This window comes from Mytilus californianus, unplaced genomic scaffold, assembly GCF_021869535.1.
Source record: "Mytilus californianus isolate M0D057914Y unplaced genomic scaffold, xbMytCali1.0.p SCAF_12, whole genome shotgun sequence".
In the NCBI taxonomy this organism is placed as follows: domain Eukaryota; kingdom Metazoa; phylum Mollusca; class Bivalvia; order Mytilida; family Mytilidae; genus Mytilus; species Mytilus californianus.
Window position 1 is genome coordinate 61,217,107 of NW_026262604.1, and position 18,337 is coordinate 61,235,443.

General features: G+C 31.8%; 1 protein-coding gene across 11 annotated transcripts in view; it reads right to left on the reverse strand.

Annotated features, from left to right (window-relative positions):
- The window catches only part of LOC127722146 (intermembrane lipid transfer protein VPS13A-like), a 174,748-nt gene extending 165,824 nt beyond the window's left edge, over positions 1–8,924 (reverse strand). For all 11 annotated transcript variants that reach the window (XM_052228992.1, XM_052228991.1, XM_052228998.1 and 8 more), the window contains exon 1: positions 8,724–8,924. In XM_052228992.1, coding sequence (XP_052084952.1) covers positions 8,724–8,823 — 100 coding nt within the window. In that variant the 5' untranslated portion in view covers positions 8,824–8,924. The remainder of the gene's footprint in view (positions 1–8,723) is intronic.
- Between the last annotated feature and the right edge of the window lie 9,413 nt (positions 8,925–18,337).

Sequence of the window (18,337 nt, forward strand, 5' to 3'; positions counted from 1 at the left end):
TCCGACTTGTCTCGGGGACGAGTTGTCCACATTTTATAAACATCCAATCAACGTCGATTTTCATCTTTGTCATTCATAAAACAACAACAACTTTATTTGGCAAGTTCAGTAATGAACGGAATAATTTAATAAAAGAATGGAATTTGAATGTACATACATTTAATTGAAATTAATTGATTAATCACAATCTTCTTAAACGAAAAGAAGATCATGATAAACAAAACTTACTTTATAACATCAGAATACCTACTAGCTTACGTCTTGTGTAAGTTAAAATTACCGCCAACTTAGACTACTATGTATAACTTTATTTCCTCTATCATAGAGATTTGGTGTACATGAACAATATTGCTGCGCCGTTTGCCATTTGGGAAATGTAAACGACTTGTACTTAGAGATTTTCAGCGATGAAATATTTCATACAATTGTTCTTTGACATCTTAGCCAAAAGCACATGAGATAATAAACTACGCACAGATTTCTATTGAGCACTACTTCCTATGTGCAACTTCAAAAATTTTGAGTGGTTCGACGATCATTTAAGGATTTTCTGGTCATATTCTTTTATTCCAAAATTGAAATTATGAAAAAAGTGCCCAATTAGTTATTAATAACATATTAGCCAGCTAGATTATTTTAACAGAGACCGACCAATTAAACAGCTTCTCCTTGTAGATACTCTTATACTAGTAGTATTATGCATCCTAAATTCCGCTTGAATATCAGATATTCATTTGAAATAACCCTTATATATGAGGTGATTTACGGAATAGAAAATAATGCCCAATAGACAATAGACTAGCAGATCATTTTCACCGTAATTCGTCATGAAGGTACCCCCATTACGTGCCCTCAAGAAAGCGTGTGTGACTTTGCAACATATAGACTCTTATAAATAAGCATCACATAACTGTTTCAAATCCTGCAATCAAAATACCGGGACCCTTCCTCATGCAGTGTATAAGGGAGCTACCATTTGATTTTTATGGGGGAGCTAGGATGAAATTTAAAAAAAAGGTAGGACAGGAGTTTTGAGTAAAAAAAAAGGCAGGATGAGCAACTTGGCAAAAAAAAAAAGACAGGATGACAATTTATGTAAAAAAAGTCAGGATAAACTAATAAAATAAAACAGGACCAAATAGAGTTAAAAATAAAAAGGCAGGACAGAGATTACAACTAAAAAAACTAGAGGCTCTAAAGAGCCTGTGTCGCTCACCTTGGTCTATGTGCATATTAAACAAAGGACACAGATGGATTCATGACAAAATTGTGTTTTGATGATGGTGATGTGTTTGTAGATCTTACTTTACTGAACATTCTTGCTTCTTACAATTATCTCTATCTATAATGAACTTGGTCCAGTAGTTACAGTGGAAAATATTTTGTAAAAATTTACAAAAATTTACAAAATTTATGAAAATTGTAAAAAAATGACTATAAAGAGCAATAACTCCTTAAGGGGTCAATTGACAATTTTGATCATTTGACTTATTTGTAGATCTTACTTTGCTGTACATTATTGCTGTTTACAGTTTATCTCTATCTATAATAATATTCAAGATAATAACCAAAAGCTGCAAAATTTTCTTTAAATTACCAATTCAGGGGCAGCAATCCAACAACGTGTTGCCTGATTGGTCTGAACATTTCAGGGCAGATAGATCTTGACCTAATGAACAATTTTCTCCTCATCAGATTTGCTCTAAATGCTTTGGTTTCAGAGATATGAGCCAAAAAAATGCTCCGCTGGACGCAGCTTGATACAACCGCAGAGGTTTAACCCTGAACAGTTGGGGCAAGTATGGACACAACATTCAAGCTTGATACAGCACTGAATTTGGATTGTGATTAAATATTTGACACAGCATAGGTTTCTAACACAGTATGAATGTGGGCTAAGAACTTAAATTTTTTTAATTTACCTATGCTAACCATATCATTATTATTTGCTTTTATATATTAATCAGAAATAACCAATTTAAAATGGAAAATTTTAAAGAAAAAAAAATCCCCCCCCCCCCAATTTTTGAACCCCTTATGATTCATCACCCCCAAACTCAATCCCAGCCTTCCCTTTGTGGTATGGTACCTAGCAGTACAATTTCATAGAGATCCATACACTTGAACACAAGTTATTGTCTGGAAACTAGAAAAATGCTTGTTTTTTGGCCCCTTTTTGGCCCCATATTCCTAAACATTTAGGGCAATTACCCCCAAACTTAAACCCAGCTTTTCCTTTGTGATATGGAACCTTGTAGTACAATTTCATAAAGATCCATTCACTTACACACAAGTTATTGTCCTGAACTAGATAAATGCTTGTTTTTTGCCCCTTTTTGGCCCCTAATTCCTAAAATTTTAAGGCAATTACCCCCAAAATCAATCCCAGCCTTCCCTTTGTGGTATGGTACCTTGCAGTATAATTTCAGAGAGATCCATACACTTGAACACAAGTTATTGTCTGGAAACTAGAAAAATGCTTATTTTTGGCCCCTTCTTGGCCCCTTATTTTTAAACGTTTTGGGCAATTACCCCCAAACTCAATTCCAGCTTTCCCTTTGTGATATGGAACATTGTAGTACAATTTCAGAAAGATCCATTGACTTACACACAAGTTATTGTCATGAAACTAGAAAAATGCTTGTTTTTTTACCCTTTTTTGGCCCTTAATTCCTAAAATTTTGAGGCGAGTACCCCCAAAATCAATCCAAATATTGCCTTTGTGATATGGAACCTTGCAGTACAATTTCAGAGAGATCCATACACTTGAACACAAGTTATTGTCTGGAAACTAGAAAATTGATTATTTTTGGCCCCTAATTCCTAAAATTTTGAGGCAATTACCCCCAATATCAATCCCAGCATTCCCTTTGTGATATGGAACCTTGTGGTACAATGTCAGAGACATCCATACACTAACACACAAGTTATGTCTGGAAGTTACAAAAATGCTTATTTTTGGCCCCTAATTACTTAACTGTTGGTACCATAACCCCCAAAATCAATCCCAACCTTCCTTTTGTGGTATTAAACCTTATGGTAAAATTTCATAGAGATCCATTCACTTAAACTAAAGTTAGAGTGCGAAAACCATTGTGTCTTTGGACAAAGACGACAACGACTACTACTCCAATGTCATACCAATATATGACCGCAAAATTTTTTTGCGGTCGTATAAAAATGCTGGACAAACATTTTTTCATCCTAGCCCCCCCTCCCCCTATATTTAAATGGTAGCTCCTTAGCTCGCAACTCGACTCTCGGCCTTTTCAACTCGCAACTTGCAACTCAACAATAAGAACAACGAGATACACTTATGCTACAAGAAAAGATTATGTTAAAATAATAAGTGGACAGAATTTTTACGATCTACACATTTTTACTGAAGATCTCTACCAACGCCCTACAGAACGACATGCACCGTATTTTCATCAATCTTAAATGAATATTTGTTAAACATGGACGTATAACTTAGATACGTCATTGAGTTGTCTGATAAAATGTAAAGAATAAAATAGTTAAAGAAGACGTGTTTCGTTTATTTGGAAAAGGATTATATTTTAGATTCTCGTTCAGTGAGGTCACCTGTGTTAACTGTTACATGATATTTCCGGCCGAATGAAATTCTCGTGTAGTTGACAAAATTGTTGTCAGCTATTTTTAGCATTCAATATTGTGAGCGAAGTGAAGTTCGAGTTCAAGCACACACTGTTGATCAATGAGATATAGATTAAGTGCATGATTGCATTATTTAAATGTCTTAAAAATCAATTTATATTTTGTTAAACAAACTTTATCTGATGTAACGTCCAGAGTTTTTCTTTTTGCGAATAAGGTATAAATTTTATACTGATCGCTGCTGCCTTTATTCTTCCCACATTAAAATTTAAAAGAGTATGAAGCTGAGGCAAATTAATTTATTTTAAGATCGCTGTCCGAAATACAATGACGAGTCAATGCAGCACTATTAAAGCACAATATGCCATACCAGTTGACCATGGTGTTGTACATAGGTTATATCTTCCCCCCTGCTCACAAGAAAGAGCAAATTTTAATAATTAATTTGATCAGATAGGTCGCACGGCGTAAATACACATTCATTCATTCAATTAATACTTAATAACACGGTGTGACACTGTTCTGAGAGAGATGTCGCTAATACAATAAACAAAAGGTAGCGGATTTACACGGAAGTCGGAGGGAATATTCCCAAATTTCTCTGAGAATGAAGGAGGGGTATTGGAGTTTCTTGGTGTGACTACATTAATAATTACGCTGTATGGAGTTTGGAAACATGTTCGTTTTAACTGTACTGTATATCCATACCGCAAACAATGTTGTTAGCCAACGTAAAAAATTTTAAAATAACAAATTAAACAATTTTAAAATAACAAATTAAACAATTTTAAAACAACAAATTAACAGGCACTTGATTTATTACATTTTAGAGATAATTCGATCAACATAATTAATTGGAATCTGAAATTTAAATCACTTTAACAAGAAATATGAAATGTTTATTTTCTCGACTGAAAATATAATTAATTCATGTCAAAACACAATAATCGCGTGCCTGTTAAGAGTGCACATACCTACCTTTAAAAATACCTATAGTAACGGAAAAACATTAGATAGTTAATAATGATAATAAGTACTTAAATTTTATTCCATAAATTTAAATGATATGATTAAAGTGACGATTTCAGAAATACGAAACCTTTGATTAATGTTAATAATTAATTTAATCAATCAACTATTTAAACATAACTTTGTTTATAAAAATTACTTTGTCATTGAAATTGACAAATAGCCACACCTACTAATGCGGTTTGCTGTGATGTGAGTTATACTCACGTAGGTCGGCTTGCGATAACTATAAGCTTTGAATGATGTTAACTTGTGGTGAATTCGAATATCAAGAAAAATTAATTTATGTGACTTTCTCGATAATTTTCGCGTTGAATTTTGAACAGATATATCATGTTAAGGAGGGGTATTTGCGAAAAATACCAGTCGAGAGAATGTTAAATTTCACGAGCCGTAAGGCGAGGGAAATTCATTCTCAAGACTGGTATTTTTCGCAAATACCCCTCAAGAACATGCTATATCTGTTTAATTACACCGAATGTTAACGTACAAAACGCATTGATGATAGTGACATTACAAGTGTCCAGTCGGATGGAGTATTTATTGGCAAATACCACGGCAGAGAGGGTAAAAAAGGCATATCCTTTTTGCATATACCCCGGCGCTGTTTAAAAATGAACGATATTCATTTAAAAGTAAATTGGTGAAAAATACACTGGCTATCAACCAATCAAAACCCAGGATTCTTACATAGGTGTAATTATAGGAAAAAGTCTAACATTACACAAAAAAGCCCCTTTTCCACCCTCTGAATGTAGAAGTAAGAATTTGGGTGGTGCAATCTGCCAATATGGTGTATTAGTAATTGTCTATATTACATGATTTGTCATCAATTGTATTTATTTTTTTGCAGGAATAAATAATCATCTAGACATGAAACAGAAAAGTCACATGACAAATAAAAATCTTTTCCTTTTGATTACATAATATCCTGAGTTTGTTGTATTGATACAAAAAAAATAAGTGATTTACAAAATAATGTTGGTAAAATTATACTGCATCATAGGTCAGTGTACAAATGTCTTATCTAACTTCACTGATATTTGTTTTGTCTATTTCTTATAGTGAAAAGTTATTTTGTGTTATTCTAGGTATATAGCATAATAACATGTATTGTTTTCTAATGATTAAGAAACCCATAGTTTTCCCTAGTACATATTGTACACTCAGTAGGATGGGCACACAAATATGTTTTACTTCTTTATCGAATTAAAACCTTTAATACTTAAGGATGTACTTAGGTCAGGTTTAGGAATTTTTGTCAAATGTTCGGACTCCTTAGGTTTTTTCGAAAGATATAGGCTTAAATATTTTGCCCCAGAACACCCACTTTTCTTTTCATATAAGACTTCAATAGCTCATAAAAGGTCATGTACCAAAATTTAAGCAGATTCGAGATTTCTTTTCTTATGATTTGAGACCCAAATAATGCCAATGCAAATATAAGGTAAAAGTCTGAGTCAGCCTTTTCCCGCCATTTTTTTAAAAATTAAATATCTTGAAAAGGAGCTCAATAACCTATCAATATTTTTAGCTTATTTCATTCTTTAACTAATGCTCTTTCGACTTATAGTATCAATTTCAAATTCTAGATTTTTTTAATTTCATCTAAGTACATCCTTAAGGTAGGGTGTTTTAACCCGTGTTCAAGGTTTCTAAACATTAACATGTGACTTATTTAACAACTTGTCTAAATATAGATGTATGTATTGATCTTTTTTTACAAATTAATAATTAAGTAGACACATGAAATCACAAGACATTGACAAATCTTGTACTAATCTTGTTTATGATTGAAATAAAGTGTAGGTGGCCACCTTAGATAACAGGGCAATACTTGTTTCAATGATAAAGAAATATTCTCAATCAATATTGTCAAATATCATTCTGGTAAAACAGAATGAATTTTTAAATAAAGTGAATAATGCCCTATTGCTTGAAAGTATATTATCTGCTCAAACATTATAGCTGAATGTTGACAAGCTTTAAAAGCATAGAAATGAGAATGGAAACTGTCAAAGAGACAACAACCCACTAAAGAGCAGAAAACAGCCAAAGGCCACAATGGGTCTCCAATGCAGCAAGAAAATCCAGCACCTGGAGGCAGCATCAGCTAGTCCCTAAATAATAATGTATACTTGTTCAGTGAAATGGACTCCACACTAAATTCCGAAACTTCTGCATGTTCATTTCTGGCTGACAGAATACACAGTAAATACATTGTACCCATAAAAATGTCCATTATTCATTGTTATTTGTATAATTATGGCAGTTAATTTTGTTTATCCAGTAAGTATACTCAACTTAACATTTAGCATGTTCTGTTCATCTACATTTTGGGTTTGCATTTGAAACTTTGCTGACATAATAGGGAAGTGCCACTGAATAGATTTATTCAATATTTTTTTAACTTTTCTCATGTTTATATTTAAAAAATCAAATTTAATTTTGTACACCAATCTAATTATGTTCAACTATGTTTCCTTCTTTTTCCTGCAATTTTAGACTGCACTATCAAAATTAAGGCCAAATAAAACTATATGTGTGGTTCCAGTTACATCCTGAATAAAAATAGGGTCGGTAGGTTGGCATTTTTTTTTTTTTTAATTTTTTTGGGATTGTCAAAATCTGGAAAATATCGTGTGTCCACTGAGGCCTAAAAAAAAATAATCTGTGTTTCCGGTAACATCATTTTGAAAAATAGGGTCGGTAGGTTGGAATTTTTTTTTTTTGACATTGTAAACGAAATCCGGAAAATTATCATGGTTTTTCCAAGTCCGGGTCGGTAATTAGTTTCAAATACCGGAAGTGTGGATATTTGCAATGTTTTTGAAGCACCTGCTGTGCAAATTTCTTGGATTTTAACCTATTTGGAATACCTTTTGACATAAATAAAATGTTTTACTGGCTTTCTGTGCCAGTAGAAGCAAGTTAGATAAATAATTATGTCGATTAACAGAAGCCTGTTATTTGAAGATCCAATAAAAAAATTAGGGTCGGGGCTAAATAACAGGGTCGGTCAAGATACCGGAAACACAGATTTTTTTTTCTTGGCCTGAGTACGATTCTGTTATTATACACGCTTCTACCGGAAGTTTGCCATTTTCTATATGTTTGGTTGTAAAATAAACAGACATGTTACGTTTTCAGTTAATTTTGTTGTATTTTTAGTTGTAGTGGGTACTTCCAAAGGAAATTCAGATTCTGACAGAAGTCTATGAATTTAAATATTGAAATTCACATTCCACAAAATGGGATCGTTCAAAGTTTATTTTTCAAAAATGGATTAAAATGTTCTAGGGTCGGGGGGTTAAAACTACGGTGGGTCGGGTAACTGGAACCACACATATATTTTTATTTGGCCTAATTATAATGGAGAAACATTTTTTTATTAGAAAAATAACAAAGGGAGACAATTTGTTAGATCAATCTAGAATAATTGATTTCCTACACCTTGTATGTAAAATATAATCAAATGAGCAGACATATCAGCAAGTTACAAGATAAACAAAATTACCGAACTTGGGGGTGTGTAATTTTTAGAAAATCCATTAACTTTTACTTTCATTTTTGTTTTTTCTTCCTTTATAATTCAATGGGTAAGTGAAATGATGAATACATATATATCGCTAAGAAAGTAGAAACAAGATGTCATCAAGATTTATAAAAAAAAAAAGGTTTGTTATAAATTCAATATTATTGAAAAAAATCTGAAAGTCATTTATCTGGCAAATGTCTGTTTTTTTTCATATGGCTGACGATTTGTTTTAAAAATATTGTCTAAATATCAGTGTAAAAGTCATTGATGTTGTAGTACTAGTAGTGTGTATCTATGATAATTAAGATTATTTTTTTCTTTGCTCCATAAATGGCATAATCCAAGTTATGGGATTAATTGATTAATTGGTAATAAAGTATGTTGTACTTGTTATTTAGTAACTAACTGAAAGATACTTTATAGAATACATCAGAGACTTGATTTTACTTTTTTAACGAATCTTTGCCTGTCATGCTCTGCATCTTCCTCAGCATCTGGATGATGCAGTCATGCATATCGTCAACACCGGTTTTCTTACCTCCCCAAATACCCAACTTCAGTTGGGATCTGTCCAAATTCTCTACATAATCGCCAAGGTACTTGTTGATGAGGTCAACGACAAGTGACTCAAAAACCATTTTGATCTATGCGTGACACGGACAATCCACTAAATAACGAAATGCATTCCAAATATTGTCTGCAAAATCACTTTAGTCTTCCTACGCCATTGAACACTGGTAACCGGATGTTATTTTACTGTTCATATAGCGAAAATATACACCTAAATAAGTAAACCAGTGTAAAGCGACTTATTACTTTTGCTTGTTTTGCCTCGCGGCCTTTAATATGAAACTTTTATGGGAACAGGTTAAATTCAGCGCATGATAAGGGGCCCCACACAGGAAAAAATAAATCGAAAACAATTAAATAAATAGCTATCAAGATATGTTAGACATAGCCTCTGTTATAATCTATTCAAGGATTTGTATACTATATAAATCCTTGATCTTTAAATTTTTTATTCGACCAAGGATTTGTATAGTATAGAAATCCTTGATTCGACGGATTAGTGTACAAAAAATACTGTTTGACGTGTTGAAAATTCTTGTTTTAAAATGTCTCTTTGGACCACTTAAGATCACTTAAATAATGGTCTCAAAATCACTTTGAATAATTACAATGGAACAAATTTTATTTTGCACGGTCAGCTTTTTTGTCGAAAAAAGTTAAATTTACCGGCCTATTAATCAAATGTTAAAATTTTCAATGTGCTGAATATTCAAGTTTATTCAGCTTGAGCTATATTTTTAGATAGAAGGTCCATGACAGCATGTTACGTTACTAATAATTTTGAATGAATTTGTTTAATTAGTTAACTTTTTTATTTGTTGATGTATTCGCCTTTATTAGTGTCGAAAAAAGTCTTTGGGTGCTACCATGGCTAGAGTAAACTTGGCCGAGTGTTTTATGTTTTAACAAATTTCGACTTTAAATTAAAAAAGATATCTTGTCTTATATAGAAAATTATCTTAGCTTTGTCTAAATAGCATGAACATTTGTCATGAGCAGATCTGACTGTTGGGTTTGAGTCAATGAGACAGTAATCTATCATAGCAACATAAACAGCCTTTCCGGCCGTATGTATGGCCGACTGTTATGAATAAAGATAATCGGGTTGCCATAATATGGAATAATTCATTCAATCTGTTAGAACTTTGTATACAAATTACGATTCCACAATTCAAACGCAAAATAAAGGGCGATCGAATCATTCTGAACTCTATTACATTATGGCAAAGAGTTCAGAAATTTTAACATTATGCGTTATATAACCCCGTAAATTTATGGGTTACTAGTACATTAAAGTGTGTTTGATCTACACAAGGTCCTTGGTCTACATTCGCATACACAAGAATTGTGGACAGCTCAGCTGGATGGCTTTATCAGCTACCACACAGAGAACTGTAATCATTGAAAAAAATTTAACGTTATTGTCTATGGGGAATTATGACCACTAGCTAAATAAACGAATACTATGTCTATTTTATAAATCTCATATAAAATTAATAAATTATAGAGATCTCACCATTTTTTTAGCTTTGAAATGGTGTAATAAAATCCACTTTATCTTGATATTTACTGTTGTCCCTATCATGTTGAACGTCGGGTTCTCTTTTGGTTGAGATGTGTTAAATTACGAGGTATACATATTTTATAAAAAATCATTTTAAATTCATTTTTTATTGTAAATCAAATTAACAAATTATACAGTATTGGCAAATAATTTTCCTATCAAATGGTATAAGAATCGTCATTTTAAAATAATGTTTACTGTTGTCCCTAAGCATTTGAAAGTGAACTTCATTATTTATGAATACGATGTATATTCATTCAACTAAGATTGACCGTATTCAAAGACAAATTGGTCTTGTTATTTAGTTGAATTCTCATTTTTATGATGTGAACTTCTTTTCTAATTACATCCATCATTTTAAATATCTAGTTAGGTTTAAACAATATATTAATTTCTATTATACCAAAGAGTTCTTTAAACATCAAAATTTTAAAAGTAGTGTGGTTTTGTTAACATCTTGAAGAAAACTATGCAAAAAGTGTTTTTTTCTTTTTCGTTTTTTTTAAAGGCTCTGTCTAATTAATCTTATTTTGATTTGAGTAATTATATTATTATTATCAAATATTTGAATACACAATTGCATGATTGTATTATTGAAAAAAAATGTCTACGAAATCTGAAAAACTAAATTGAAATAGAAAAGATGACAACGTGCAATTTTTAATGTTATTCAAAACATACAAAATTTTATACAAGTTTTGTATAATGGAAAGGTATAGGGAATATTATTCTTATCATTGTAAGAAATGATCAAAGAAGTAAATTCAAGTATTTTGAATGTATACAGTAAGATATCATAGCATCAAAATCATTGTTAGGATATGCTAACTTTATATTCTCCTTCATACATTAATCTTATTGTTTAGTACAAGGATTTGTGTAGTACTATACAAATCCTTGTTTAGTATATTCATAAAATTTCGTTTAATAATACAAATGACGAAAAACATCGAAGTCCTTTTTAAGAAAAGCTCCATAATTATCGATCTCAGCTAACATATAAACACGAATGTGTCAATATTTACATAGTATATTGTATAAGCGTTCCATGGTGCCACTGCAAATCCTTTCCGGTGCTGTATCACTATTCAATACCATATGTTACTATTTTATCTTATCATTGAAGTATTATATTGAAAATATAGTAGTCCATGCACAAGAGCTTGTTGGGAGACCCCCCCCTTTTTTTTTGCAGTTAATTTATAATTTCAAAATAGTCTTTTCACATCAATTTTTTACCTTGTCTAAAGTGTTCAAACTCTTATCAATGCGATTTAACAATAATAATTTATGTATGTTGCCCTCTATTCTTATGATTAAGAGTATTCTACACATACGAATATAGGGTAACACATATAAACTAATTTTATAAAGTAAAAAAAAAATTGTGATACGACTGAAATATGAACGAATATTTTCAAATAAGATTAATTACAACAAAAAAATAATTATAAAATTAACTAAACAAAGTGATGCCCCGCACTTCACTCTGAAGTAACTGTATCATAATTAACAAAGATAATGTAGAACTTTATCTGAGATTTAATTGTGTCTGGGAGACACAAATGATGCTCCCGCAGATGCAAAGTGTTATTTTAAAATAACTTCAACTATCTCCCAAAAGAGCAAATATTAAACCATGACCACATGCACACCTTCAATATATGTAAAAACCACTAAACTTTAAGGAGAAAGTCTGCGGTTTTATTTACTGATATCTATGTCTAAATAAGGGTAGTGAATTATGTAAATTTTATGTTCCTACAGGACAGGAAAATATTACAATTGAATCCACAGGTGTTAATGATTTTACGTGTTACCTAGATCAAATAAAATTCAGCATGGAGTATACATCTGGCTTATACAATGTCAATATCAAATACATGGGACCTACCCATATCAAATAAAATCTAAAATTGACAGTAATGTACATCTTGTCATATTTATGATATTGCTCTGTAGCTTTTATTTATATGTTTTATGAGATTTCAACCCTCCCTCTATACCTCTAGCCTATGTAGAATAAACAAAACACAGCAATACGCACAGTAAAACTCAGTTTAAAAGAAGTCCGAGTCCGATGTCAGAATAGATAACAAAAGACACTAAGCAAAATGACAATGGTACATGATAAATTAACTAAAGGACTACTAGCACTAACTGACATGCCAGCTCCACACTTCAATTAATCTGATTGAAAGATTATGTCTTCGTCATATTCATAAATTGTCTATCCTTGTCCAGAATCACGAGTTAAATGCTATTTTTTTTTATATAAAACATAATCTAGATAATACTCAAGCCTGCTTGATGTTGAAAGGATTTGTATATTGGATTTTCATCTAACTCAATTAAAAAGAAATATACAAGGATAATTATATCAGTTTGCCTGCGGCTTTAAAATGTTTCTTTTATTGAACTTGTTAAAATCAGAAACACCGATGATAAATTATTTGGACTATCTTAAAGCTTCCGAAAAGGTCGTGTGTAGTATAAACAGGGTTACAAATTTCATACAATAAGAAAATTTACTAGATTAAGAAAAACAAAATTAAAAAAAAGTATTGATCAGATATACATACATTTTGTATATTATAAATATAGGAAATATAATAACATGTAAACGTATCTCTTTTGAACCATCGTTAACAGAAAATATTCTTTCTTCATCATAGGGCATGCAAAACTTTTCTTTTTCGAATTTTTTCTTTTCTATCGGCAATTTCTTCATCATTCATCTGTGTATAGTGTACGCGGGGTTTCTTTCTTAAATCCAACTGCGTTCGGAATTATCGTATAACTGCTAATATCATAAATTATAGGATTAAACACATTTTTTCTAGAGGTTATTGATGTGTAAACTGGGGCGATTAGCTCACAAACTGAATAAAAGTCCGAAGGACTTTTATGTTAAGTTTGTGAGTAAGCGACCCAGTTTACACATCAATAACCTCTAGAAAAAATGTGTTTAATCCTTATAATTCTTAACTAAATTGTATTTGCAATTTTTAATTAACAATTTTAGGTACATTGGCTACTATTTATCATCAAATGCACAATTGACATTTCGTAACTAAGGAGTAAGCCGCCATATTGACTTTCTGAAATCCATTTTAATGTATGATTAATGTAATAGAATCTAAAGTGAAATAACACATACCTCAAAAACCTCATTTTTTATGAGAAATTATTTAAATTTGAAGCATACAAGTAACGGGATGACTTCATCTTGAGTGTTTTCATTCGTATGACGTCAAGTTTTCCCATGACGTTAAATTCGGCAAGCTCATTAATGAAATTTCGCGGAATTTTATTTTATTGTAAATTTATACATTTTCCTAGCTTTAATGTATCATTTCTTGTTATTATTCATTAAAATAGAAATAACGGTTATGTATTTGTTTTTTTTTTTCAAACTCCATTTGCTTGAACTCCTTGATCCCATGCATCTGTATCGCGCATGAATAGATCACAATGAAGGTTACGAAAATAGTTTCGGCAACATGGTCTATCGAAGTGTAAACCTAGGGAAAATATGATAACGGACCAATCAAATTTAAGTATCTGTAGATATGCAAATCATATAAGAATTATCATAAATTACCCTATAGGCATAACGTCAAAGTGACATCTATTGGCGGGTTGTTCGTTTAGGGGAGCTATCTATTCTTATCTACTGGTCACCAGACGATGAGAACAAGATGGGAACCAGAATATAAAAGTAACACGAGTTATCTCGCCTAGAAATGTCCGTAATTCTTGTACATGACACTTTGGCTGCTTTAAACCTGAGATTACTATAATACAGTGTTATACAGTCATCTCAGTTTAGACGCAACACTGTTTTCAATATCCATTATACAGATTTATTTACACATATGTGTACAGTTTGAAATCCAGGGGAAGACCAACAAAGCAACGGGTTACTGTTGGAAATCAATTATTCATTCATTTAAATTAAATCACTAACCGTTCTTCAAAAATCTAATAACATTGTCTAATCTTATGTAAAATTAGCCAGACCAGTGTCATCAGGTCAAAATTCGTAATATTTCTTCCTTGACTGAGTTGACTCGAACATTTACTGTTGTAAACCATTCATGTAAATCAATAATCCAACTCCGTCGGTATTTAAAATGAAACACAAAAAAAAATAATTTGAAATGAATAAACATACAATAAAAGTAATGTCAATATTGATAATTTTCAAATAATGGTAAAACGTTCCTCAACGTTATATTTTTTTAGCGGTAACTGTTAGAGGTCTAGCCTGGGATCCTGTCTCACTGCTACACTTTCAGACGCGAAGAGGAGGCTGCATGGGTCAGGATGCCACAGGCCAGTAGTGAACATCCTCGAATGCTCCTGCTGTTCACCTGTCGTATATAGATACCATTAGTTACCTTCTAGAATGTCGATTATATTACAACCATAGAATATCTATAGTCAACGAACTAATTAACATATTACAGTTAGGTCAAATATTTAATGAAAAATGAAAAAAATAATTTTGGGGGTGTTCGATAGTGTTTTGCGTTGTTTGGTGGTGTTTTAGGCTCTCCTTTTTCTGTTCGATGTTAATATTTGGTCTCCCTTTACATGCTTTACTTTGAAAATGGTATTTATTTTCTTGACAAACACACCACGTCCACATGTAAGAGTAAATTCATTTTCGGACTCATGATAATGTGTTCAGGTGGTACGTGTTACATTCCTTCGTACCAGCAACCGCTTCTTTGTTAACTAGCAAGTAAAAAATCAATCTCAGTGCCGGTCTAATAGAAAGAAGCAGGAATTATTCACGTGGTATTAATATGTCATTTCTCTGAATCATGGATGATTTATGTTATATTTGCAACTGGACGTTAAAGAGAGGCGAAAGATACCAAAGGGTCATTAAAACTCATAAGTCGAAAATAAACTGACAAAGCCATGGCAAAGAAGAGAAAAATGCTAAAAGAGAGGCGAAAGATACCAAAGGGACATTCACACTCACAAATCGAAAATAAACTGACAACGCCATGCCTAAAAAAGAAAAAAAGAAAAATGACAAAAAGCTAAATGACAAACAACAGTATACAAAACACAGCATAGTAAGATAAAGACTGCGCAACACGAACCGCACCAAAAACTGGGGTGATCTCAGGTGCCCCGAAAGGGTACACAGATCCTGCTCTACATGTGGCACCCGGCGTCGTGATGCTCATATAAGAACATATCCGGTTATAAGTCTAATTCGGTAAGTCACATTCGTTAAATATCCACCAAAATTACTAATTATACTCTTTAGCAATTTCGTTGTTAGCAGAGATAACAATAATCCTTACGCTCCATGTCACTCTGTACATTATCAATCTGGTTGAAGCAGAGGTTACATAAAATGAGATGGCAGTTTGATATCCGAGTAGTGAAGAAAGTGTATAAGTATATTGAGAAAGATCTACATAAATGCTTCTGAATTTGAACATTTAATGTCTTAGCTGTATTTTGTCCTTTTTAAATGTACTATTAGAGACACACTCACGTGTATTTAGTCTTTTATTTTGAAAACTTTGAACAAGTTTGACTTTCAGCTGTTAACATATAACAGCATATTACATTTAAACTTCCCGATTTCTTCTATTAGTGTAACATTTTCATTTTCCATATCTTTTTAGATGGTGATTTTTAGAAGATAATATATGCATAAACTTGGATGGAGAGTTGTCTCATTGGCACTCATACCACATCTTCTCACATCTATAAAATAATAACAGAAATCATCGATAATATTGGCCATGATAGACCACGACAATCACCAACACCCGACCAGAAACCAAAAAATACAGACTAATAAACAGCAACGAACGACACATAGTCCAGACAGTCTGACTTTATACAGACACACAATGAAGTCTTCTTATTGTAGTCACGAACCAGGCGCGGATCAAGCCATTTTTAAAAGGGGGTTCCAACCCATGCAACTGAGCCACATAAATTAGGGGGGGGGGGGGCAATCATATGTCCCCACACAAAAGCACTAGTTGTCAAACAAAAAAAGGGGGTTCCAATCCCCTCCCCACCTTTGGATCCGCCACTGCGAACTTCCCAATGTCATGTTCCTCATAAAACTACAAACTTTTGTGTATTGTCATATATTTGATGAATTTATAATAAGTCAGTTTCTCAGGCATCTTTACGTAATAATTTGAATTTGTTTTAGAATAAACATAGTTTATCACAAATTTTTAGCAGACCCAAAATATTTAAACTGCAGTGTTACTTGTCGTACGTTATCAAATACTTATCTGAGTTAAAAAAACTTCTACATTTTTTCGTCACTATTTCAGTGTAACTGTCATGCGCAATCATAGTTTATTGACTACTTAAAATACCAGACAGTCTGAGGTTTCCATTTCGATGGTAAGTACAGGAATAATAACATGAATAAAAGTTTCAGAAATATCACAAGGGCACAATCTACAGAAATTAAAGCATCGAAGAAATGAAAACTGACTCCAATAACTTCGATTTAAATTTCGAAATAACCATGATATCTTTCAGTATGGTCTAAATCACTCACCTGCTGATACGGCACCTGCTGATTTTGCACCATCAGCTGGCGATACGGCACCTTTTTGGTAAATTTTGATTTGCCTCCCTTTGCACAGTATCTTAAGTTTTCACTGAATAACTAAACGTGATGTGTGCTCCCACAACCATTTTGAAATTACAAATATATCCACAAATGTATTTTTCACAAAAAGATTTAATATACATCTCTTTTCTTCTCATTTTAAACTTATTCAAATTGTTTTTGTCAGGATTTATATGAATTAATATTTAGAAAATGTAAGTATTTTTCATTGGCTCGGTAGTTTAAATATTATGTAAACTATAAGGTAAAAAGACTAAGATATACATTTTGTTTTAAATATATTTTTATATAACTATGCAAATAATGACCCCTGTAGTGTCATATGCATAATGAAGTTTTGGGTGGAGTTTATACAATAGAGAATCATAGACAAAGACTACAGAAAAGACACAAAAAAGGGAATAAAAATAATAGGATAAAAATAGAGAATAATATGTAAACTAAAACAAAAAGACTAAAATGTAAATTTCGTTCTGAATTTTTTTATATAACTAGACAAATCGTGATGCCTGTCATATACATGAATGAAGGTTTGGGTAGGGCGTTGAGAGAGAATAATGGAAAAAGACTACAGAATGGACTAAAAATAAACAGAAAAAAAAGAGTAAAAATAGGGAATAATGTGATGCTTAAATTTAAAGAATAGAGAATAAATAATAGGGTACTTACATATACAGAATACAAAAAAAAACTGGGGTGCTAAAATACAACGAACATATAGATAGAGCAGGAGCGATTTTTTTTCTATTTGAATTTATTGTCCAAAAAAAGAATTGCTCTACGAAATAACTGTGTTCAATTTATTTTAGAATTCTTTGACTGCACTACCTAGTACTCATCCCGTTATTATGATCAAAACTCAAAGGCTTTGTCTTTCGGCCTCTTTTATTTATCTTCTTTTAAACTATGATAATAATGATTAAAAAAAAACGGTAAAATAACTAAAAAACTCTCTGTGCATGACACCTCGAATATTCACCTGCTTAAAAAATCGCGTTTATAATATAAATTCGACTTCCGCTAATCGAAATTGAACTTAAAAACTTAACACATTTCGTAATCACGACAATTGTGGTATAATTCTGAAGCTCAGTAGATTGTTCAACAAAAACACACTTGTATAGATCCACAAATATTTCCGAGTAATGAAAAACTAAAAATGGACTTCTGTGATTTAACTATTCCATTTGAATAATAGATCAAGACAAATTTAAAAATTTAGATTTGTCAGTGAATGTCTTTTAATTTTACACCCTTATTTAGTTCTACATTAATTAGAAAAGACTTGCAATCTTCGATGTATTAAAGACATTTAAGTAAAAAATATATACCATCTTCAATTTCTTTTTTTGCAGTTTTAAATCTTTCAATAAAATTGAAA